The sequence below is a fragment of the Halichoerus grypus genome, chromosome X, assembly GCF_964656455.1.
Source record: "Halichoerus grypus chromosome X, mHalGry1.hap1.1, whole genome shotgun sequence".
Taxonomy (NCBI): Eukaryota; Metazoa; Chordata; class Mammalia; order Carnivora; family Phocidae; genus Halichoerus; species Halichoerus grypus.
Genome location: NC_135727.1, coordinates 51,276,873 through 51,303,795, shown reverse-complemented (window position 1 = coordinate 51,303,795; position 26,923 = coordinate 51,276,873). Strand labels below are relative to the sequence as shown.

Sequence of the window (26,923 nt, the reverse complement as noted above, 5' to 3'; positions counted from 1 at the left end):
CTGTCAAGATTAAGGAGGAGATTATGGTCATTAAGAGCAAAATGGTTTCATTTATGGACGGAGAACAATGAGGCCCATCAATAAACCACTTTCTGCCTCTAATGATCCTACTTCTCTCTAATTATGTGCAAATCTAACAACAAACTCATTTTCTTCTTTTATTCTTGAGGGGAAGATTGTTAAATAGAAATGCTTTGCATATGTGTTGCTTTTACTTCCTTGAATTTTGGTATGTGTTCATGAATGCAATAAATTATTTCTAGCTGAATTATTATTTGCCTTAATGTCTGTTGAGGGAAATATACTGTATTCTCTCCTAGTTATTCAACTTATATTTGACAGAGGAATAGATTTTCTAAGATTAGATGAGCTCCAACAACAGTAGCATCTTAATCCTTACATGAGTCATTAATTTTAGAAAGATATCTTTCTTATAAAATTCCCAGTTCAAAATACTGGAATGTTCTAAGTATTGAAAATGATTCTCAGTAAGGAGTTCATAAAGGGTATACATCTCTTACTGGATCTCTGTCATTCTCTCATCTTTATGGTAGAAATTCTTTTTTTTTTTTTAGATTTTTTTATTTTATTTTATATTTTATTTATTTGACAGAGAGAGACACAGCGAGAGAGGGAACACAAGCAGGGGCAGAGGCAGAGGGAGAAGCAGGCTTCCCGCTGAGCAGGGAGCCCGATGTGGGGCTCGATCCCAGGACCCTGGGATCATGACCTGAGCCGAAGGCAGACACTTAAAGACTGAGCCACCCAGGCGCCCCTGGTAGAAATTCTTTTAGCCCACCTCCTCGTAACCAAGTTGTCTGAGAAATCAATGCTCACACTTTACTGGATGTAAGGTGTTGACTGATGCCCAGAATATTCTGACTACTTGCAGCTAGTAAGCTATCCTCACGTATACCCTAGCATATCTGTTCTTAACATTTGAGATCTTGTCTTTCCATGAATATGTTATTGATTATATTCCAACCCCCCTATATATGCCATTTGTACTTGTTAGTACAATAATGGCCTTCAACTAAATATTATGTAAACCAAGAAATTGTGTTTTAAAAGAAAGATATGCCATTTTTATGAAAACTATGTTGGATGCTTTTGAAATGTTTGATAGTCAGTTTAAATGTGCTATCTAGTCAGGTGTGGGCAAGCAGACTTAAAAGATAGTAGCCAATTATAAAATCCTTGGAACTCAGATTGCTTCATGAAGGTATTTAAGCTCTAGAAACCAAAATCTAGAAACCAGTCTAGAAACTGGTTTAGATGTGGTGTATATGCAAGTGGGCCTCTGTAGAAAGCCAATTAGAGGATCCTAACTCAAATAGAATACCTTAGCTCTACATCAAAAAGATTGTCAAATGAATATTATTTATATTTTTCAGTTAAAATATTTAAGATGTATATCATGTTTTATGAACACCTGCTTTAACTGAACTTTGATTAATTGGCCTTGCCTGATTTTCTAATTATCTTCCCAGTCATGCCTAGTATATTAAAAACTTCATTGCTACTCACTCATATTCACTAGAAATGGTAACTTTATAGTCTAAGTCCATATTTTCTTTCTTTCTACAGTATAAAAATGGGCCATTGTGTGTTTATACCTTGAAGATACTTTTTTTTCCTCCCAAGACAAACTCAACTTCCATAGTCTGTTGTCCATTTTACCCATTTAAGCTATTAAAAAAAAAAAAACTTGAAGGTGTCTTTCTTGATTCTCTCTTGTGACTGTCATGTTACCAGTAGCATACAGACCATCTTTCTGCAGAGGAGACTCTCATGGTGGCTTGAGCATAATTTTATTGGCAATCTAGCATCAGAGATAAATAGGGAGAACTTTTGATGGGGCCTAAGCATAATACATTTGGTGAGAAAGATGTAATGCAACTGCTCTAGAGGAACTTAACATTCTTATTAACGTTCTTATTGAAGAGATAGGATTTACAGATAAGAAACGCTTAAGGAACAATATGAAACCCAAATGCTTAGATTTTGCAGGGCAGATTATACCTTTTCTAGGAACTAAGAGAAAGAAGAACTAAAAACCGTAATTATGGTCCAACCCCAGAATGTTTACCCCTTTTAATGGTTGAATAAAAGAATGGCTCAGGAAGACTCGAAGCCTATAGGTATTATCAATGGAATGCTCTTTTCACTGTAAATTGATAAAATGTAACACTACAAAAATAAATGCTGTGTTAGGAATTATATAATATACTTAAAAACATGCCAGGACTTGTTTTTGAAGGGTAAAGAATGAATGTATGATTGAAAGCATGCAATGTCAGTATTCAGGTGGTCAGTGAAGTCAAAAGAATTTATCTTCTTAGAATGGAATTAGAATTCATTCCATCATCCGTACTTTGTTGCATAGATGTATTGGCCAACAAAAATGGCAGTTTCATATGATTCAGCCATTACATTTACATTCAGAATTCCCTCGAGGACATTAATCAGTAGAAATGTGTGTGTGTGTATTCATTCCAGTAGTCATTTAATGTATATAAGTATGCCATAACAATATAGAAAATATGTTGGGGCGCCTGGGTGGCTCAGTTGTTAAGCGTCTGCCTTCGGCTCAGGTCATGATTCCAGGGTCCTGGGATCGAGCCCCGCATCGGGCTCCCTGCTCAGCAGGAAGCCTGCTTCTCCCTCTCCCACTCCCCCTGCTTGTGATCCCTCTCTCACTGTGTCTCTCTCTGTCAAATAAGTAAATAAAATCTTTAAAAAAAAATATATAGAAAATATGTTAACATTAAAATTTATTTATCATTTATTCATTCACATAACACAATCAGCATTAACAAAATACCTTATCTATTCATGGCACTAAGCATAATATAAGACTTAAATATATCATTGAAGCAATGAGGGTCAACATGACACATGAATAACATAAAGGTATTTCCCCATGCTGTCTAGTTATTATTTAGGACTTGATGTAGTTTATTCTTAGCTGGCTAATAATGGATAGTAACATTTCATTTCACCCACTATTTATCCATTTATTCATTTCACCCACTATTTATCCATTTATTCATTTCACCCACTAGAATAGTTCATTTCACCCACTATTTATTTATTCTTACTAAGTATGAGGTACTACGCTCAGCTCAGTGAGAAGTATAAAAAGTACCCCTTACGTTCGAGAAGGTGATGTGAAATAATTACCCTGATAAAATGATTAGAAAGGTTTGAATCAGGATGACTTTAAGGGAAAGTTTTTAAAGACTTATTTCAGACAGGTCTTAGTTTATTACAACTCTAGCAAAGTCAAAGTTACATGTGGTAGTGAATACTAGAGCAAAGCAAGGAGATTCTTTAGATCACATAAGAAGAGGCAATAATCAGAAAGTGAAACCCATTTGTTACGTTCAGGTTAGTGAATATAAGGTATACTTAAATAAAACTAACTGCAGAATTGAGATCCAGTTTTTAAAAGTTCAAGTTATCCCTAGGCAAATGCTTAAATCCTTAAACTATTTATATTATTAAATCTTGACCTTGAATTTATATTAAAAAATTCATCAGGTGCATGGAGCAAATCTTTGGGAGGAATATGGTCGTTTTCTGCCTAATACTTAAACTTCTGACTGCTAATAATATGAGATCCTGAGTTCTAAAACGATTGGGGTCATATGCTGGATTCTGTTTTTATGGCAGAAAATTTAAAAACACTGTTTTTGTGAGGAGATAATTCATGTAGAAAATGAAGTCTGTTGATGTAAGAGAAGCAAAAAAAAATAGTGTTTTCCAACTTTGCTCATTGCTCTAGTACTACTCATTAGTGTATGTTTACTTTTTTTTTCTTTTCTAAGATTATACCCTTTATTAGGCAGCAATATTCTGCTAATGGAGAAAAGAAAATGAGCACTTTACAATTACGTACATAAGACATAGGCAATAGAGAGCACTCTTTCCCCCCAAATGAATAAAATCTCAAAATTAGAATCTCTGTACTTCGCTACTCATTAAAGCGTGACACTAGTAACAATTTGCAAAGAGAAAATTGTAGAAATGCAATAAAACAAGATTATCTTGGCAAAATTGAGATTTCTCTCTGTATGTCATGTTAAAATGTAGCTGAGTGCTGGTCTTTGCAAGATCAATGAAAGATCTCTGCATGAAATGTAATTTGCATATTTAAAGAATTGATTAAAATTGTAGCTTTTAACCTACACCACAAAGAGAAAGAAATAGCATAACATGGGTTCAGCCATTATCTGTTTATGTAGAGTCCACATGTTCACCAGAAGGACACTAGTACATTTTTAATTCTGAGACAGTAAGGCTGGTATATGAAGTTTACAAAAGCTATTTCATTTTATGTCCACCATGGAGATTGTGACTATTTTTTTCTTTAATATTTGGGATAGAACTGTAGTCTCCTATTAATTTGTATTACTTTAATGCATTCTATCCTAAAAAGCTCTTGGTTTGTGTTCAGCATATTAGTCATATTCATTAGTTTCTAATTATATTCTCTAACCTATGGTATTTTGGGAGACTTGAAATGTAATTGAAGGATTTAATTTTAACTCATAATATCAGGGAATGATATAGTGACCTCTGTGTTCTAAGGAAGATCCTCCCTGCCCCCACAGGCATTTGTGAGTCGGACTGAAAGCATGGAGACCAGTTGCAGTAGGTTAGGCGATGTGACCTTCAGAAAAGTGGCAGATGCTGTGAAAACGGCAAAGATGGATGCTAAAAGGCACTTTGAACAATAACTATTGATGAGAATTGGTGACTGGCTGGATGTGGTTAATAAAAAGGATAAAGAGTAGAAACTATTTGTGGTTTTAAGCAATGACAGCTGAAAGAATAGTGGTACCATTGGGGAAAACAGGATAATCAGAAATAGATTTTGGTTTCTGGGGGAAAGTGGTTGTTCGGGTTTGGATATGTTGCTTATAAGGACATGGAACACCCAGTTGGATGTGTTTAGTTGAAATGTGAAAAGAGAAGACTGTTCCTCAAATAAGTTTGGGGCTTGGATATAGAGATTTGGGAATCCTCAGGTTATATATCACAAAAGTCTTTATGTAAAATAATGCATTAAGATAAAGAGTTTATAAAGAAAAGATCAGAGACTATTGGGAATGTTCCCATCTAGATAGTGGGAAGAAGCATAGAAGGCAGCAAATGAAAGTTCGATCATATTGATCTATAGAATGAAGGAGGTTTTTATTTGGAATTGAAGCAGCATTAAAGTATTGGCCTCAGATAATTTTTCCGTATGTTAGGTAGTCATTGCTTTTCATATAAAAGCTATGAAATCTTCACAGATACTATAATAAAGGTACCTAGAAATGTTCCACCAAAAAAAATTGCTAGAACTGATGGACAAATTCAGTAAAGTCACAGGATACAAAATCAATGTACAGAAATATGTTGCATTTCTATATACCAGTAATGAAGCAGCAGAAGGAGAAATCAAGGAATTGATCCCATTTACAATTGCACCCAAAATACTAAGATACCTAGGAATAAACCTAACCAAATAGGTAAAAAATCTATACTTTGGAAACTATAAAACACTGTTGAAAGAAATTGAAGATGACACAGAGAAATGGGAAACATTCCATGCTCACAGACTGGAAGAACAAATACTGTTAAAATGTCTATACTACCCAAAGCAATCTACACATTTAATGCAATCCCTATCAAAATACCAACAGCATTTTCCACAGAGCTAGAACAAATAATCCTAAAATTTGTATAGAAACACAAAAGACCCCAAATAACCACATCAGTCTTGAAAAAGAAAAGCAAAGCTGGAGGCATCACAATTCCAGACTTCAAGTTATTATACAGAGCTGTAGTGATCAAGACAGTATCGTACTGGCACAAAAACAGACACATAGATCAGTGAAACAGAATAGAAAACCCATAAATGAAACCACGATCAGGTGGTGAATTAATCTTCGACAAATCAGGAAAGAATATCCAATGGAATAAAAGACAGTCTCTTCAACAAAATGGTGTTGGGAAAAGTGGACAAGCATGTGCAAAAACTGGACCACTTTCTTACACCATACACAAAAATAAACTCAAAATGGATTAAAGACAAATGTGAGAAAGGAAACTATTAAAATCCTAGAGGAGAACGCAGGCAGTAACCTCTTTGACATTGGCCTTAGCAACTCCTTTCTAGGTGTGTCTCCTGGGGCAGGGGAAACAAAAGCAAAAATGAACTACTGGGACTTCAACAAGATAAAAACCTTCTGCACAGCCAAGGAAACAATCAACAAAACTGAAAGGCAACCTTTGGAATTGGAGAAGATATTTGCAAATGACACATCTGATAAAGGGTTAGTATGCAAAATATATAAAGAACTGATTCAACTCAACACCCGCAAAATAATCCAGTTACGAAATGGGCAGAAGACATGAATAGACATTTTTCAAAGAAGACATGCAGATGGCTAACAGATGTATGAAAAGATGCTCAGCATCACTCATCATCAGGGAGAGATACAAAGGAAAAGTACAATGAGATATCGCCTTGCACCTGTTAGAATGGCTAAATTAACAACAGAAGAAACAACAGGTGAGAGGATGTGGAGAAAGGTGAACCCTCTAACACTGTTCTTGGGAGGATGCAAACTGGTACAGACACTCTGAAAAACAGTATGGAGGTTCCTCAAAAAGTTAAAAATAGAACTACCCTATGACCCAGCAATTGCACTACTAGGTATTTACCCAAAGGATACAAAAATACTGATTTGAAGGGGCACATGCACCCCAATGTTTATAGCAACATTATCAACAATAGCCAAACTATGGAAAGAGCCCAAATGTCCATCGACTGATGAGTGGATAAAGAAAACATGGTATCTATATATACAATGGAATATTCCTCAGCCATAAATAAGAATGAAATCTTGCCATTTGCAACGATGTGGATGGAGCTAGAGTGTGTTATGCTAAGCAAAATAAGTGAATCAGAGAAAGACAAATACCATATGATTTCACTCATGTGGAATTTAAGAAATGAAATAGATGAACATAGGGGAAGAAAAGGGAGAAGCAAACCATAAAACAGACTCTTAACTATAGAGAACAAAATCAGGGTTGCTGGGGAGGTAGGCAGGGGGATGGGTTAAATGGGTGATGAGGATTAAGGAAGGCAGTTGTTTTGATGAGCACATGGTGTTGTATGTAAGTGATGAATCACTAGATTCTATACCTGAAACTAATGTTACACTGTATGTTATCTACCTGGAATTTAAATGAAATGAAAAAAAAAAAGAAAAGAAATGTTATATACTGTGGGCCTAAAATTAACATAATTATTTTTATGAGTTGATAGAATTCTAATAAATACAGTATCCCTGCTATAGAAGAGAGCCATTCCTGGTAAGTTTCCTATCAAAAATACATCCCATGTACTGTACTTTGCTTTCTAAATATTACCTTTATACGTAGAAACTTAAGAGTCAGGGAGGTGTTTTGTCCCCATCCGGCTGCCACGCACAATTTCCCTATAGCAACATTTCTAAAACCAACTCAAGTTGTTGTTGTTGTTGTTGTTTTATTTTGCACTGTTTACAGAGAGTTTCACAACTCATTTCTATCTTTACTACTACCCTACGAGATCAGCAAGGCAGGTGGTATTATTCTTGTTTTACAGGTAACAAAACAGCCTCAAAGAGTTGTTTAAATGTGTTGTCAAAAGTCGTATGGAAAGTAATTGGGATCCAGGTCTTCTGCTTCCAAGACCAGCTTTCTTTTTGTTGTTATTGTGCTGTCCCATATTTATTATACATTCCCTGAAGACTCCTATAAGTGAAACTTTAAAATTTCATCAAAGCAAATCCTAAAGGTGCATGATGAATTTATTTTCTGTTTTACTGAGTAAAAATCCATTTAGGTAATATCCCATACAGTAGGTCAGAGGTCTGAAGTGACTACGGGGCTCTTTTGGACACATTTTGAGGCATATTAATTATTTCAGGCTTTTTGAGTAAATTACTCTTGAACTGGTTCTTATTGGTACCCTCCAGAGGCCCAGGAGAGTTAATTGGCTTATAAAACATATGTGGATTGCACTCAGGGAATACTTCACTTATTTCTAAACATCTGGATGTACAGTTTTATTTTTTTACTGTTATGTATCCATGACTGAAAACTGTGGCCATTTAAAAATACATACAGTAAATAAACAGTATGTATATAATTAAGAATAATTTACTGTAGCTCTGTGACACTTTATAAAAATGTTTAAAGAAAGAAAAGAAAAAGAAAAAACTTTCAAGTTTATAGCACCATGTTAAAAATATCCCAGTGTATCTCTAAAACTTATGAATTCAATGTAATTTAAATAACTAAAAAACATTTTTTACAGTAACACTCCATTCTTATTTTGAAAGAATTACCAATTATTTTTATATTATCTACTTTGAAAATATTGAAAACAAAATTATTCAAGATGTTTGTGTGAATGTCAGTCTATGAACCAAAATAGTTTTTGTCAATCTGCATTCCCCCAGAGAGATAATAAAATATCACTCTGCTAAAATCTGATTTTCACCTTATGCTAATTTTCCTCAGACTTCTACTCCCTTCTAAACATAACTCTCCATCAAAACAGGAAGCAAAATGCAAACATCCTCCAAGAAAGAAAATTATAAAAATACAAAAGCAAGAAATAAATGTTTACTTAGTTGAAAATAGGAGGTGAATGCTGATGACTTCACCATTGAAGATGAGTCCCATTCTACAGTTTGGTCTCAAAGTTCCTTGGCTTTGATTCCATCAGCATGAATTTTTCTCCCCATTTCAGCGCCCTCATAAGCATACAAATAAGAGACTTTTTTTTTTTTTTTAAGATTTCATTTATTTATTTGAGAGAGAGAGAGCGAGCACAGAGTGAGAGGGAGAAGCAGACTCCCTGCTGTTCAGAGAGCCTGATGTGGGACTCCATCCCAGGAATCTGAGATCATGATCTGAGCTGAAGGCAGATGCTTAACTGACTGAGCCACCCAGGTGCCACAAATAATAGACTTTGTCATCACAAAGAATATGGCTACCTCCCAGATCTCAAGCTTTGAAATGTACTTTTATATCCACAGTCATCCTCACATACCCCTTGCCTCTCAAACCTCAATATGAGACTCATAATGAGTCTATTGGCTTCATTATGACTTTACCTGCACCCTTCCTTATCCTTTCCCTTTTCTTCCAACCTATTAGTTCCCCTCTGGCTGCATTCATCATGTAACCTAATATATACATTTCAAGCACACACTGTCTAGCACTGTGGAATCACATACTTTTTCCCAAACCCCCCTCCTTTAGCCTTTTGTCATTCACACCCTGCTATTTCTGTTGCTCTGTTTCAATTCCAAGTCCTACAAAGATGACAAAATCACACAGCGCACCTGATGGGATCCACTATCCCATGATTTCTAACCTTAGGTTCCTAATGATGTTGGTATAGCTTTTCATTTAACTCCAATTCCTTCTTTTATTTTTTCCACAACAACAATGTCAAACTGTGTTTTTGTTTGGATGGTTGGTCTTGGGGTATTGGGTTTTTTTTGGGTTTTTTTTAAGCTCCCAAGCCCATCCTTCATATACCCAAAGATCATGTTTCCTCATTCTTGACTGAGAAGATGGAAACTGTCCCTTTCATTTACAGACACATGTTGCAAGGAATACATTACCCTGCTTCACTTTGCAAATTTTCTTACTTCCTACTCTGTAGTGTGTTATAGCCTGATACTGTCTTCAATTTATGCATCCTTATATGTACTTGTTTTAGTCTCTACAAAATTACAAGCTCCATGAGGGCAAGGTTGTTCCTCTCTCAGGTCCTTGTCCTTTTCTGTTGCAATGTTGTTTCATTAGCAGACACTAAATATGTGTTAAATTAAGGACATAAAGGAACTTCACATACCAGGTTTAGCTTATGCTTTCCTTGGAAATGCTGCTTAACTAAAACTTACCTTTTCTTATTCCTAAGAGGAAGTAGAGCATATTAGTAAGAGTGCAGACTGGACTATATAACTTCAAATACTAACTCTGCCACTTACTTGGTACAGGACCTTGAGGAAATTATCTAATCTCTCTTTGCCTCAGATTTATCATATGTAAATAAAGATAATAACAGGATATATCTCATAGGGTGATTATGAGAATGAAATGAGTATATGTGTATGTGTAACACTGGGATGAGTAACTTGGGAACTTCCTGAAATATATTGGAGTATCGTTATAAAGCCCATGTTAACTACAAATAGGTCAGTTATTTAAGATACATCTTGGTCAATTATTAGATCTTCAAAAAAGCCTGAAAGGAAGTATAAGGTATCATGTTGGTGAATTTGATTTGGATCCCTCTGTGTTATTTTGAGAAGTGATCATTTGGCCATGAGATTAAGTTTTGTATTGCTTTATAGTGGCTTATTTTTCCTTTATACTGACAGGCTTACAGGACCCGGCTTTGAGTTTCTGCGTGCATGCATTGCTGTTATATTTTATTTACTTAATTTGAAGATTTTTAAAATAAATTTTGCCAGGGGTACCTTGATTCTGTCTGTGGTATTGTGCTAACTGTATAAAAATATTTTTTAGTCCTATTAAGTTATTCTATTGATGCATTTAGCAGAATAAACATATATAGTCAACTTCACCTTGTGTAATTCACAATATGCATTTTATCCCCAGAAGATTAGAAGCAGACATTGTAAAGAGATACAGTTGCATTGTGATAGTAGAGGAACCAGAAATCCAGTGACCTGTCTGTGTATATACATAGTCAATCACTTTTGGTTTCTCTGTCTCCATATCCTCATAAGAGATCTGGACTAGGAAATTGCTGAGGTTCTTGCTGATGTCCCTCCCAAGAGTGCGTTTTTTTTCTAGAGCATGGGCTAGTTGCCAGAGGTGGTAGAGAGCAGGGTGCAAGAAATGGGTGAAGGTGGTCAAAACGTACAGTCTTTCAACTTTAAGATAAATAAGTGCTGGAGATGTAATCTACAGCGTGGTGACTATAGTTGCTAAGAGAGTAAATTACAAAAGTTCTCATCACATGCAAAAAATTGTAACTGTGTGAGATCATGGATATTGACTAAATTTATTGTTGTAATCATTTCACAATATATACATAGATCAAATCATGTTATATACCCCAAACTAATGCAATGTTATGTCAATTATATCTCAACAACAATAACAAAAATAGAATACAGGTCAGCAACCTCTTTCCATAAAGAGTTAGATATTAAATATTTTAGGCTTTGCAGACCACACAGAATCCCTGTCACAAGGGATGGTGCAAAAGCAGCTATAGACAACGCGTAAATGACCATGTTCTTTACTATGGACACCGAAATTTGAATTTCATGCAACTTTTATGTGTCATAAATATTATTTTTTCCAGCCACTTACAAATATAAAAATCGTTCTTAGCTAAAGGTCTATACAATAACAGTGAGCCAGAGGCGCCTGGGTGGCTCAGTCGGGTAAGCATCTGACTTCATCTCAGGTCATGATCTCAGGATCCTGGGATCAAGCCCCTCGGGATTCTGTGCTCAGCAGGGAGTCTGCTTGTCCCTCTGTCCCTCCCCCAGCTCATGCTCTCTCTCTTTCTCTTTCTCTCTGAAATAAATAAATAAAATCCTAAAAAAAAATAGTGAGCTGCATTTGGCCTGAGGACAGTGCCATCCCCTGATCTAGAATACCCAAACAATTTATGTGTATATATAGTTGAGGACATATAATATACAAGGTATTATTTCATAGTATTCACGACCATTTTCACTTTCCTTTCCCTTATTTTGTAAATGATTATGAGGCATTTGAAAAATGCAAAGGGCCTTTGACCAAATTATGTGTGTATATGTGCTTATATATATTTTTGGCAGAATACTTCAAAGTCTTTGGGCTTTTTATTCATCTTTTATTTGCCTAATGTTTTCCCACCTGTATAGATGAATGAAAATTTTCAATAGTTTTTCTTTCATGACTTTCAAGACTGGTTGCTAATTAAATTACACAAAAGTGTCTGTAGTCCTTGTGTATTTGATGAGTCTCTTTTTGCAGGGATGGAGGGACTTTTTAGGAACATATTTGAATACATAGAGAATTCTGAATAACACAGTTCATTTATTTGAGTCTAATGAAAGAAGACAGATTTAAAACAACCTTTGTGCCTCTAAGGTAGTTTATTCAGAACCAAGGCATATCCGGTGATTTTTTTTTGGGTAGGCATTGCTTCACAGAATCGCTCTATAAACTTAGGAGAATCTCTCATTGGGAGAAATTGGGAATCTCTCATTCCCTTCTTTGTTAGCTGTCAGATCACCCCAAATCCCAGTATTCTACTCTGTAAAATGCAAAATGAGAAGGGCTCTGAGGAGCACTGCACCTGCGGGCTGTGCTGTCAGGAGGCGAGACATAGGGAGCCAGACAAAGGAAAGGCCACATCATCTTTCTGGCCCCCACACAGGCCCCCACTCTACCAGCGAGTCCCCCATGTGGCCAGAGGCTATTGGCCATACTGTTCTGATTCAAGGTTCCAGTGGCTACCTGGAGTACAACCCACCCTCTAAGCTTGGCCTTGACCTTGACCACCTGCATTTCCCCCAGATGCCCCAGATGCTGTTTGGCCCACAGCTGCCTGAAGACCTGCAGCTCGGCCTGCTCTTTCTCTCCTTGGGGTCTTCCTCACTCTTACCCTGGCTTCCCACCTGCAGGGAGCCCCCTGCCATCCAGCTGCCACTGGAATCACAGCCCCTGTTATCTCTGTCCCTTTGCTGGTACCGTGTTTGCTCCCACCTCTCTTAGTCCTTGAGCTCACAGGATGAGGGCCATAGCTGCCCTGAGGATTATTATGTTCCCCAGCTTGGTCTTCTACCCTGGTGTACAGTAGGTGCCTAATAAATGTGTGAGAATGAAAAATGAATGAATGAATAAATAAATAAATAAAATGCAGAATGAACATGTGAGTGAAATGGGGGTAACAGTCAAAGTTAGGAAGTTTCTTTCTATTTAGAAAGAGGTTATTAAAATACATCACACAGTTAAGATCATACTGTATATAAACTTCAATACGATTTCTTTCATTTGATGTCAGTGAGATCACAAGTATTCTTCTGTTAAAGTTTTTATGAATTTTGCATTATTGTTTATATAATTATCATTCATTTCATTGCACTAAAGTTTTTACTTAATCGTTGTCTTATTGCTGGTCATCTAGACTTCAATTTTTATGCTACTTTAAATAAGACTGACCAGATGATTTTCTATGGCCAAAATTCCTGGTTTCTCTTTCAGGCTTTTTCTTGAAAACAGCTTTTAACAACTAGTATCACTGTGTCAAAGGTTATTAATATTTGTAAGCCTCTTTCTAATTCTTTCCTAGAAAATTTATAGTTTTTTTTCCTGTTGGCATTGTATGAGAGTTCCTATAACTGTGCCATCAGTGGTACAAGGTAGTCAACACTTTAAAAACCATGTTTGCTAATTGGATAAATGAGAGAACTGGTGTTTCAGTTCAAACAATTTATTAAGCACTTACTTTTGCAGGTACAGTGTTAGAGGCTGAGAATAGGAAGATATTTTTATAAGTCTCACTCTGCTTTCAAGGAACTAAATTTCTCTTGAGAGTAGTAGCCATATAAACTATTAGAATACCATAAAAAAAATCCGTAAAGAAGGAAAAGTACTGTAGGAGCACTGAGAATGGCGTTAACTACATATAGAGGTGTCATGAAAAACTTCATAGAGGAATTGACCCCAAGAAGAATGGAAATTCCAGAGAAACAGAGAGTAGAATGGTAGTAATGAGGATTGGGGGATGGGAGAAATGGAAAGATCTTGGTCAAAGGGTAAAAATTTCCAGTTATAACATTAACAAGTTTGGGAAGCTAATGTAGGGCATGATAATTATAGCTAATAGTACAGTATTATATACTTGAATGTTGCTAAGAGAGTAGATCTTAAATGTTCTCACCACAAAATAAAATATGGTAACTATGCGATGGGATGGAAGTGTTTGCTAATGCTGTGGTGGTAATCAGTTTGCAATACATAAATGTGTCAAATCAACACATCAGACACTAAACTTACATAATGGTATGTGTCAATTATATCTCAGTAAAGCTGGGGAGAATAGCAACAAACAAAGTAAGAGATAGTATAATATTAGTTTTTTTTTTAACAATATAGAGGAAATTTTTTTTTAATCTGCCAAAAGAAATCAAATGCATTTGGGAAGTGGGAAATGGGGATGGGAGGCAGAAATTGCTTTTTTTATAACCAGACTTGTAGAATGATTTGGCTATTTAAATTAATGTATAACTGTCATAACAATAAAAACTATGTTTAGAACTTCCACAAAGAAATAATTAAAAGTTGCTTATATTGCTTATATTCTAAAAGAAGAAGAGGAAGAAGAATAGTAATAATAATGATGACAGGAGTTCATCAGGTCAAGGTAACAAAAAGAGAGTCCAGGAAATGTGAACCAAAGAAGGGAGACATGAAACAGCTGTTCAGTATTCAGTTGCACTAAGTGTGGGAGAATAGCCTTAAGTGAAAATCAGAGATAGGGAGGTAGGAGTCATATATTGAAGTGCTTTACATGTGTTGATCCTGTAGATGACAGGATCACAAAAGAAATTAACATGTATCTAGTTTTATAATATGCTACTTTTTATGATAAGAGCTTTGTATATATTATTTTGTGTAATCCTTATGACAACCTTATGGGGTTAGAATTGTTCTCCCCCATTTCACAGATCAGAAAAGTAAGGTTCACAAAGGTTAAGTGATTTGTCCAGAATCAAACAACAAGTGGTGGAGAAAGAATTCCAGGTAGGTGTGTCTGACTTCCAAGGCCATGTTTTTTTCTACCATAACATAGCACACCACTGGATTATTAAAATATTTTAAGCCTTGTGGTAGCAAAATCAGGTTTTGGTTTTTAAAGGATAATGTTAATTTTGGTTGAATGCAATTTTTTTTCAAATATTGAAACATGTTTTATAATGTTTATCCAGTATGAGCTACTAGAAAAACTGTTTTGGGAAGAACATATGTGATGTCCAGGACTAAATATATTTTGTCAGTAAGTATTACCAACATGACATCTGGTCATGTGTCATGGTTAGAATTTCTTGTGATCACATCTTAAAAAGTATTATTCTGCCACTTTTAAGCATCCAAGCATATTTGATACTGAAATAGTAAGTGCTTTTGAATTTGGTGGGAAATTACGATAGACCTACATAGTGAATGTTAATTTCTAGTTGTTCCAGGTTAAATGTAATGACCATTTGGGTAAATTTCTTATTTGAGTTTTCTTATCTATTACTGGCTCCAAAGAATATAAACAAATCTATTTGGGCAAAGGACCATGATTGTTAACCTTTATTTTAGAATACTAAAGGCTAGAGATTACAGTTGCAAATGTAACTTGCTGGCTCACTGGAAAGATGATAATGGACCTTTTGAAATGGATAGAAACCTAGATTCATTTAAAAATATATATATATACTATAGAGCTGCTAGATGGACTTTATCACATCCAGGGCAGCAATAGATTTACTGACTTGGGAACTAAAGCAGATGTGTACAGCATGCCCGTCCACTCAATACACTCAGGAGTGGTAATTATATTGTTCCATTCTGATTAAAATTCAGGTAAGGATTGTTGTTGGCCTTAACAGAACAGTTCACTAATAAAAACTCAGCAATTAATTGCAATGACCATTCAGAGAAAAACAATCAGTAGTGAAAGCTAGAAATGTATTGTGGAGCTACAACCAGGAAGAAGACATGCTTACTGTGAATATCTCAAGTAGAGCCAATGGGAGAGAAGGACCAAAGAAGGGTAAAATTTACATTGTTCTGTATGGGCTAAACCACCTTTAACCCTTCCCCTTGTACCACTGTTAATGTGCCAATTATGTGCACTATGAAAGGAAAACAATTGAGTCTTTCACATTTCTCCTGCTTCTGTTGGAGAAATTCTGGCAGATACTTTCATGGCTATGTGCTTTGAAGGCCTGGAGCTCTTTGATTTAGTATACTCCCCCCACCTCCAAATGCAGTTAGCTGTGTGGTTGTTATTGGCAACATTTGTTTCAAGAGAAGCATAACAGCAAGATATTTTGGGGGAAAAAAGTCTTACTATGAATATCCATGGTACTTGTGCAAGTTTAAAGTAACTCACAGAAAAACAGAGGAAAGAGGAAAAATAGGAATAAATTACAAGCATAGCCCAGAGGAAAATGACCTTAACCACCATCTAGAAATATTTGTACTTGGAATGAGTCAGAGATGCAGGAATTATTACCTAGATTTATACAGCCAGAAAACTAACTGTAGACTAAATTATATTGTAGCAATGTAATGAAACAATGTAACTTCTGAAGTAGGCTCCATATGCAAATGCCTTCCTATTACACACATCCAGCTCAGACCCCTCTTCTGAGCTTGGGACCCATATATTCAACCTCCCAATTATAATCTCCATTTCGATGGTTCATACAATTGAAACTAAGTAGGTCCCAAGCCAAACCCTTGCTCGTTCCCCACAAATCTCTAAATGTCTCCATTTCTGTTATTCATGCCAGAAACCTGGAAATCATTCTTAGTAATTCCTTCTTCCTTACCTCTCACATTTCATCTACCCTAAGACCAGTTGGCACTACCTCTAAAATATGTACTGCAATCATCTTTGGTCACTGTAATCGAAGCCACCATTGTCTTCTGTCTAGACCATAATAATTGGTTCCGAACTCGTGTCCCCTTTTCCATTATTGACCCCCTCCCTCCATTTTCCACATAGCTGCCAGAGTTGGGTTCTTTTTTTAATGTAAATGTAATCAACCTCTCTTGCTCACAGCCTTTCAGTGCTTTCCCACAACTCTAGAAGACACCACCTACCTCTAGAACCCCATGTCCTCCTTTAATCCATTGTTTTGTTATTAAGCAAAAATATTTAAGGCATAATAGATTTATGAGATGATGAAACCTAGATAAAACCCTGCTCTATTTATGGACTGATTCAGTGGTGAGGAATATAGAAAATTATTACAATTATATCCTGTAATTGCCTTTGTTTACACTGCCAATCTCTTACCTGTGGGCATATAGTAATCCTATTAGTATCCACAGTCAGTACATGCATAAGGAAAATGTAACCATGAATTTACTATACTCTTCCAAGCATCTTTTATCTGACTGGTAACCCTACTACCAAGCAGAAGAACTGCTACTCCAGGCAGCACTAATGTGGAGTGGATTCTAATGACTCCAACATTATGACCTCAGCACTGACATTGATTTCATGACAGCCTGCATTCAGTTTGACTGAAAGTTGATGGCTTTGTATATGTACATACGTGTGGACTTGATGCATTAGACTTCTTCTGGTAAAACCCAGTGAATTGCAAGAATATCTATGCCAAATCATATAGTCCCATTAATTTCCCTGATTTCATGAATACAGTTCATGGAAAATCTGGCCACAGTCACAAAAAGTACACTCAAAAAGGCTAACATTCTTTCAATATAGCATTATAACTTTATGATGACACTGTGTGTTTTTAATTCTTTTCAAATAGCATGTGGAAGAAGGTATTCAAATGGTTTATCAACCCATATAATCTTTTCATACCTTATTAAGAATAAAATATACCAGGAGGAAGGGCATTGTTAGTACAGTAGCCATCAAGCGATTGCTCAGATAAAATCATTTGTGAATACTTATGCAAGAAGCAGGTAGTTGTCTTGGTGTGAAATAAACAGTGCTCATTTCTCACACCCAATTTATCAGAACTTTGTTGATATTGAATATAGTTGTTTTCTCCAAGTATTTATCTTTGTGACTTTTTCAATAACATCAAATATTATAGCTCAAAACTAAACACACATGTAAACCTATACTCAAAATTCCAAATTTTACCATCTTGTAATTTCAGATTTCTTAAATTAAGATTTTGTCCTTTCTCGTCTTAGGCCACAAATCTACATTCTCCATAGCCCTTATTTTTCCATAATTTTACTGATTTATTTTTAAGCCCTCTTATTATAGTATTTTTTTTTTAAAGATTTTATTTATTTATTTGAGAGAGAGAGAATGAGAGAGAGCACATGAGAGGGGGGAGGGTCAGAGGGAGAAGCAGACTCCCCGCCGAGCAGGGAGCCCGATGCGGGACTCGATCCAGGGACTCCAGGATCATGACCTGAGCCGAAGGCAGTCGCTTAACCAACTGAGCCACCCAGTCGCCCTCTTATTATAGTATTAAGTAGCCTCTTGTGACATGGTATGGTTCCCTTTTACCATCAGTGTTCTAATTCCAAGGTGAAAAAAGAACGTAGTACATAGATTTGACAAGTGAAGACATTAGTATAGGATTGTCATAAAGGATTTATCAGCATTTGAAGGTCTGGCAAGCTTTTCTATTGAGAATACCATTCTAGTCATTTACATAAAATCCCTAGGGGAGGATAATTCATATAGCCCAAACTCAACTCAATAAAGACTTGACTTGACCCATTAAAATGATTCCAGTTTGAGGCGTGGGTGAGTGAAGGATCTTTTATTGGAAGGAAAACAACTGAGCTTTAAAAAAATTCTTCGTGATGAGAACAAACTATTCCAACAAGACTATATCCAGCATGGCTTAACAGAAGCTTCAGCATGGATATGTATTTCCCAATCCTGGCCTTGAGCTAAGACTGTCAACAAGAGTAGGAGATTTCAGTTTGTTTTTCAGCCTTTGATTTAAAAATTCACACATACTATTTGCTGCAGGCAGAATAACAGTTGCAGAAAGACAGCAGGTAAAAGAACTCTGATTCTTCATGGGTAGCTTGACTGTCCACTGCTGGTGGTTTGGTGGTCAGGGTACAGAATTTTTTATTGCAAATCATTATTCAGAGGGCTTCAAACTTCCCCTTCATCCTCCTTTACCCCAGTTATCCTCTAGGCATACCTTCTTCCATAGTTAGTAGTAAGGTAGTAAGGTGTAAGGTTTTTCTGTTCTTTTAGTTAGAAGGCTCCATCTTTTTAGTTTAGCATTCAGGCTGAAGACTTGTATAAGTGTATGAACCCAGACATTGAAACATGCTTAGTGTGATTTTTAGAGTTAAACATTTATATATGTTTATAAAGCAGTTTTCGTGTTTTCTTATGGAAGTCCCTCTGATCTCAGCATCCATTCAGGCCATATTATGAATCCAATTTAGAGAAACTGCACCTTATCCCCAAGGGCACACACATTAGAGGGGCAAGTGATGGTCTTTGTGAACACATATTGGGAACATATATTTTTAAATTTTATTTAATAAGGATTCTAGTTAAATTGTGTTTTCTGTTAAGGTGACTTCGTAACAATTATTTTTTTCTCCTAAGGATGAGTCATTTTCTAACTGATTTTTGTATTATAGGAATTTTTTATTGGGGTGCCAGTTACTACTTATTTTCTTTAAAAGCCTAAGAAGCCCACAGTAATGAGCTTTTGCTATTGTTATTATATAAACACATTTGCTTCATTTCTGTGTAAATATCCATGTAAATATCATTTTCATATAAAGTGAAACTGTTACAAATGCACTTAAGAAAGAATGCAACTGTGCCTATTGTTCAGGCTGCTTGTAATGTCCTTTTCTTTTTTACGTATGCTTTCTGGATGAGTCACTTTAATGTTGTGCTGCTCAGCTGATAGTAATTCTTCAACTAAATATTTTCAGTTAAAGAAAATTATGCTGCTTCTAATTATGTTGGGACCTATTCACATATAGACTTGCAAGAGTAAATTTTTACTTGGCCTTTCTTAGAGCAAAGATGTAAGAAGTGCTCAGTTACTTTGTCAGTGGGTAAAATTAATAGAAACATTTAATTCAGAGAAAAAGTCCTCAAGTTCCTGAAAAAGCTTTTGTATTTACGTAGAATTACACATTCTACACATGCTCTAGAGAATGTCATCAGAGTACTGTGATTTTTTTTCCCTTAAATGTGTATCAATTCTCTTACATAATATGTAATTGAAGAGCCTTTACATTTAAAATCCCCCTTAAAATATTTATTTTATACTTTACTTTTCTTAAAATTATGAATTAGAGCAGGCCTGTCATTTAAAATGTTTTGAGTAAAGATCAGGACACTCTCATATATTTGCTTGAAGCTAGAAAAAAAAGTCTATGTATATTTTTCAACTGAAGCAACTAGATAAATAAGATTTGTTGGGAAAGTTTCTCCCTACATATAACTCAAGAGAGTATACTGAGCTTAAAAGGTTATTTATGGAGTACAAGGAAGGAAGCTATAATAAAGAACTTGATAGCTATAATTTAATTTTTAGTGTTATAATTCAGTAGCAGATGTAAAAAATGAAATGAGAGGAAAAAATTAAAGTGCCACCAGACTGACTAATCAGTCATTGAAAATGCCTATGCTGGGGGGCGCCTGGGTGGCTCAGTCGGTTAAGCGACTGCCTTCGGCTCAGGTCATGATCCCAGGGTCCTGGGATCGAGTCCCACATCAGGCTCCCTGCTCTGCGGGGAGCCTGCTTCTCCCTCTCCCACTCCCCCTGCTTGTGTTCCCTCTCTCGCTGTGTCTCTCTCTGTCAAATAAATAAATAAAATCTTTAAAAAAAAAAAAAAAAAAAGAAAATGCCTATAGTGGGAATTTACTCAGATAGAAAATGTTTGCACTGTCATTAAAGATTCCCTAATTTATATTAGTGAACTAAATAATGGCAGGCACAAAAATATACCCTGAGTCTGAGACAATGCAGAAGACAAGCATTTCTAACCCACCCTGGTATTTTAATGTTCTTGGGACTCTAGGTACTCTACATCTCCCCCCACCTCCAGTAAAAATATTTCGGTCTCTCTCTTGCCTCCCTCCCCCTCAGCCCCCTACACAACCTTCTTTCTCTCCTTCCTTCCTTTTCTCTCTCTCAATATTAGAAGTAATGGAGGCTAGGACCTAATTATTTTTTTTAAGGTTTTATTTATTTATTTGACACAGAGAGAGAGAGAGAGAGAGAGCACAGCGGGGGGAGCAGCAGCAGAGGGAGAGGGAGAAGCAGGCTCCCCACTGAGCATGGAGCCCGATGCGGGGCTCGATCCCAGGACCCTGGGATCATGACCTGAGCCGAAGGCAGACGCTTAACCCGCTGAGCCACCCAGGCGCCCCAGCTAGGACCTAATTAAATAATCAACATTGACTCCCAGCTCTTAAGACTGAAGCAAATGTACTTAAGACAAGTGATCAGGCCGGTAAACACATGTTAATACTAACGCTCCAAAAAAAAAAAAAAAAACTGTTTTATACAAGTCTAGAAAGCCAAAATAACTAACTTATAAATGTCACCAGAAGAATACAGGTTACTGCACAGGTTTTAATTTCCAGAAATATTTTTTAAATTTGGTACTTGCTAATATCTCTAACAAATTGGGTGTTCATTAGTATAATTGTCACTAGTTCCCAGACCTAAAATTCCATGTACCCTGTAAAATCTACAAACAGGGAACACAGTCTATGTTTAGTTCTTTTGATTAGAAAGGAGACTAATACTATATTAAATCAGACCATAGTGTGGTAGCAACTAGGAAATAACTGCTTTTTTGTTGTTGTTGCTATTCAGATTATATCTAAATCGTTGTTTAATTCTTGGTAGCACATATATAGTAGGAATTTGTCTGCTGGTAGGTAGGGAAAAGAGGGAAGAATAGTGGAATATGAAATGAATATTTATAGATTACCTATATGTACCAGGTATATTGATAGAAACTTTATATTTAGCAAATCATTTTACTTTAATGACAAACTTTAGGGGAGGTATTATTATCTTCATTTTGCAAATCAGGAAATGAAGACCCGGAGAGAATAAGAGACAGGCTCAATGTAACCCAACTAGTATTTGATATGGCAGAGATAGAACCTAAGTGGATCTGACTCCTAAGACCATGCCTATCCCCTAATTTAAATGACATAGTATGTGCCAGTGGGCACAGATTTAATTTCAACTTTCTGGCCTTGTAGGTCCTAGGGACATTGCTTTACATTTATAATTTCCAGAGAAGATATCATTGGGCTCATATCATAGCCCTGCTTGAGCATAATACATACCTCATCGAGTTTTTGTATGGATTAGATGAGTTATTACATAAAACTAATTAGAATAAAGTCTACACATAATAAGTACTCACTAAATGTTACTTCTTACTTAAGAGTTCAAGTAATAACTAACCCCTGTACCTTAGGAAGACTAGTTGTAGAAACTTGGGTATTTGTAGCCTGGGCAGATTAAGAAGATGCAAGTGACCAGGTCAGGGTCATAAGATCGAGCCCCGTGTTGGGCTCCACGCTCAGCATGGAGTCTGCTTGAGTTTCTCTCTCCCTCTCCCTCTGCCCTTCCCACTCATTCATTCTCTCTCTCTCTCTCTCAAATAAATAAATAAATCTTTAAAAAAAAAAAAGTTGCAAGTGACACCTTTCCCATAAAATAGGGAATAGACTTAATCAGTGTTGCTATGAGGCAACATGAGGACTAATTGGTAAGAGTTCAAGTAGGCTGATTTTGATTATAAGTAAACAAAATTTTCTCTAATTATATCAAATATCAAGGGAATAAGCCACTTAGGGTATAGTGAATCCTCTGTTCTGGATCTAATTTATATACCACCATAGATCACTGAGCACCCCTTCTAGGCCACCCCCTACCTCCAAGCCCGGGCCACTTGTCTTGCTCCTAATCTAAATCTAAATCTAAATGGAAAGTTAACACTCCTGAAACAGCATTTTACCAATGAGAGAATAGAAAATGAGAAGACACCAACAGGTGAACTGCTAACCTCCTTTAACCAACTCTTCCAAATTATAGTTGTTTCATTTATCATATCTGGAGACCAGGACTGATTACATGATTAGTAGGGCCTAGTGAAAACTGAAAATGTGGGGCTTCATTTAAAATAAGAATTTCAAAATGGTGACAACAAAGCATTAAATAAAGTGTAGGACCCTTCTAAGCATGGAGTGATTGCACAGGTCACATGCCCATGAAGTTGACCCTGATGGAGACAACCTGGGACTCTAAGCGACCACCTGTAATTTTTGTAAAGCTATGGCCAGTTCAGTAACTTACTCTCTTGTATTCACTTTCTTCCCTTTTCCTTCATGCCCATTTCCCTCTGATTATACCCCACCTTCACCCCTAATAAGGCAAGCTTTGTTTTAGGTTTTATTTTCTAGGAATGTAGACCATGACACTGTATAACCTGATTTTTTAAAATTTGAGAGGCTAGTCCAAATCCCTTTTAATGTTACTTCTAAGTCTAAGATACCATAATTCCATTGATTGAAGGATATACATTTTAAATAATTGTGTTGTTCATTTAATGCAACCATGAAATTGCATGTGAGCTAGAATCCTTGGATTATTAATCTCCAATATTTTATTTTCTTTTGTTTAGGCATAATATTACTAATTTATTAGAGGGGAAGACAAAAGAGCTTAACAAAGGTGTCCCTTCCCTTCCTTATCCCAGTTCCTTACTTTCCTGTTTGTCTAAGCATCTCCTGCAACCCTGCCACCTTTACATATTATTAGACTTACTTCAACTTCCTGCTTCTTTTCCATACTCACTGGTAATTGATATGGTAACTTCCAATCATTATGATTGTGTCTAACCTCTGTATGCACATTCATTTACGGAAATAGGCATAAATTTGACATATGAGTGAAATCATATGGTATTTGTCTTTCTCTGACTGACTTATTTCGCTTAGCATAATTCTCCCTAGCTCCATTCATGTTGTTGCAAATGGCAAGATTTCATTCTTTTTATGGCTGAGTAATATTCTGTGTGTGTGTGTGTGTGTGTGTGTGTGTGTGTATGTGTGTGTGTATCTTTTTTCTTCTCAAATCTAGGGTTAGGGTGTTAGGGTTATGGCCAGGGTTAGTGTTAGGGCCAGAAAACAAAACAAATAAGCAAAGAGAAGAAAAAAAGAAACAAAGCCAGAAACAAGACTCTTAACTACAGAGAACAAACTGATGGTCACTGGAGGGGAGGTGGGTGGGGCAATGGGTTAAATAGATGATGGGGATTAAGGGATGCACTTGTGGTGAGAAGCACCAGGTGTTTTATCAAAGTGTGGAATGACTATATTGTACACCTGAAAATAATATTACACTGTATGTTAGCTAACTGGAATTTAGATAAAAACTTACCTAAAAAAAGAAACTGAAAAAAAGTAGGCATAAATTTAAATCTGAACCAAAACTTTTTGAAATATGCATATTCATCCAACATTTATTGAGTATTATGTTTGACAAATACAGAAGGGAAAGCAAAGTATTAGATACAGATCTTACCATTATGTAGCTTGAGATTTTATAATGGAGGCTCTGTGTTTATGTGCACAAAACAAAAATTATTATCAAAGTGGAAGGTGATATGTGGAAGATCACTTGAACAAACAGAAGTGCCTATAAATGGTAGAGAATTTGGACTAGAATTCTGGAGGGACTTCTAGAGGATTTAGGATTTGACATGTGAAATTGAGGAGGACAGATGTCTGGCACATATTGCTTTATTCAGAATTCAACTTGATTAAAAATACTGTCTCTTGTTTTTTTGAGATATCTAGACTTTTGTGTGCATAGCACTTGATTAGGCTATTTCTGTACTGAACAATCAGAAGATGAATCATTGTCACCATCCCATTTTTACTACTGGAATTACTATTTCTTCTAGTGGGGGGATTACTATTGTGACCTAAATCTGGCCTTTGGACACATTTTGTTTATTACAGAACATTATCATGAGTTTATTTCCTTTATGTAACCTAAATGACATAACTAACTTGTGAATTTCATACCTTCAATTTTCAACCAAGCACATGGGGAAGAACAAACCTTTTGAATAATTATTGAGACTCTAGTAGAAAAATCCAAGTGAAAAAATTCAGTTTTAAAGTAAGAGAAAATGATTTCCTCCACGGCAAACTCATCCTTTAAATAAAGCAAGCAATGATTATGGAACCATTAGTAAATTTTTGGCAAGACAAAACTCAGACTTCTCTGATAAAGAATAATTTCCAAGCTTGTCAGAGATAAACAAGTGGAACTTAATTGGAAAGAGTTATTTGAATTGACAGATTAATAGAAAAAAATTGTCTTTAGTGTTGGTGTTTGATTTTCAGTCTCTTGAACTTCCATGTATATTTAAGGCAATTTCTCCTTCTTGAGTTATAAAGGTATGGGTGTCAGTGTGATGAATTTGTGTCAGAAGAGTTTGGCTGAAATTTGCCAGGAGGTTGATTTTGTCAGTCTCTTGAATTTTTCATTGCAATTCTGATATGCCTCTGAATGAGACCAAAATTTACTTTAAAAAAAAGAGCTGTAATATTACCCTCTTTCTGTTTCACAGTACTTTAATGAAAAGAACAGTGTTTCAGAGCCTTGATTTAAAAACCAATGTCACAGTCTAACCTATTAAATTCTAATACTTAACCGTGTCTTTTCAACTAGAACTCTGCCAAATGCATTGATATTGATAGAAGTGTCTTCATTTGTAATTGGCAGTCATTCAATAATAGCATATCTATAAAATAGTATACATTTAAAAAGTAACTCTGTGAAGAGAGGGCATCATAAGAGATGGGGAAAATGTGTATGTATTTAGGAGCAGTTTGAATACTATATTTAAAATTATTGGTTGTCAATGAGGAGAGAAAAAAGTACAGATAACGTTAGGGGTAATTAAAGCAATTAATGATAGTGTTTGAGGGCACTCTGAAGCTTTGTGGGTATGTATGTGCATATGTATTCTCTGGGGTTTTGCTCTAAATTCTCTTTATGTATCAACAGTAATTTTTCACATCTCTATGCATATGAAAAGTACTAAAGAACTTTTATCATAGATGTTGTTTTATAAAAATCATGATGTTTCAACAAAAGAATATTTGAACCCTTTTTATAATTTACCTTTATATCATTTATATAGCCAAGAACATGCATCAATAAAGTAAGATCTCTTTGAAACTTGGTTTCTCTTTAATCTTCAAATTAGACTTTAAAGAATGAAGTATTAGGAATTCCATCAATAAATTTAAATAGAAATGGCTTCATTTGAACTAATGGCTGAATAAAATGGTGACATTCTCATATTAAACATGATGATTTGGTATATTATATTACACATTTTCACTTATTTCATAGAGAGTAGAACTTTTATGAGCAGTAATTCAGAAAAATGTGAGTTGACTTCATGGAACTATTCTGCACATTAGAAAATACTTTAAATGATACTGTTTTTTTTTTAGTTGTTTTATGGAATATTTGATAAAATACTCTAAACACTTTGCACATTGTTCTTTAGTTTCAGCTCAAATTCTCAAGAGCAACCTTACAGCAATGGAACAGCAAATTATTAATCTGGAACGTAACATCAAGAAATTCCCCGAAACAGAAAATCAACATGATAAGTTTGTGGAGAAGATGACAATATCCTTTATTTATTTAAGCATTTTGTTTATTAGTTTCTCTCTCTCTCTCTCTCTCTCTCTCTCTCTGCTTGTGTGTGTGTGTGTGTGTGTTGTATGTGCGTGCATGGGCACATGTGTGTATTTAATGTATGGTTAGTTCTAAACTTACCAGTCTATCTATTCAGGCTGTCTGGATGAATTTGTGATGGGCTGTTTTTGTATCAGCAGCATAAATTTTAGTTCACAGTGTTTGGATCCAGGTAGAGTAGGCAAGGAAACAATTATATAAGAAAAAAATGCCATTTATCAAAGAAGCATTTCATTTGAAGGCCTACTAGATACACAAGGTAAGTCTTATAAGGCTTGATTAGACCCAAAACAAAACAAAGAATCCCCTTATATAACCAGTTGTTTAAAGGAAATGATCACCATAAGATTTTTTGGTCAGAGACT

General features: G+C 35.7%; 1 protein-coding gene across 3 annotated transcripts in view; it reads left to right on the top strand.

Annotated features, from left to right (window-relative positions):
• LOC118553187 (protein diaphanous homolog 2) overlaps positions 1-26,923 on the top strand; it is a 951,294-nt gene that overhangs the window by 607,663 nt on the left and 316,708 nt on the right. For all 3 annotated transcript variants that reach the window (XM_078064453.1, XM_078064454.1, XM_078064452.1), the window contains one exon: positions 26,365-26,490. In XM_078064453.1, the coding sequence (XP_077920579.1) occupies positions 26,365-26,490 (126 nt within the window). The remainder of the gene's footprint in view (positions 1-26,364; positions 26,491-26,923) is intronic.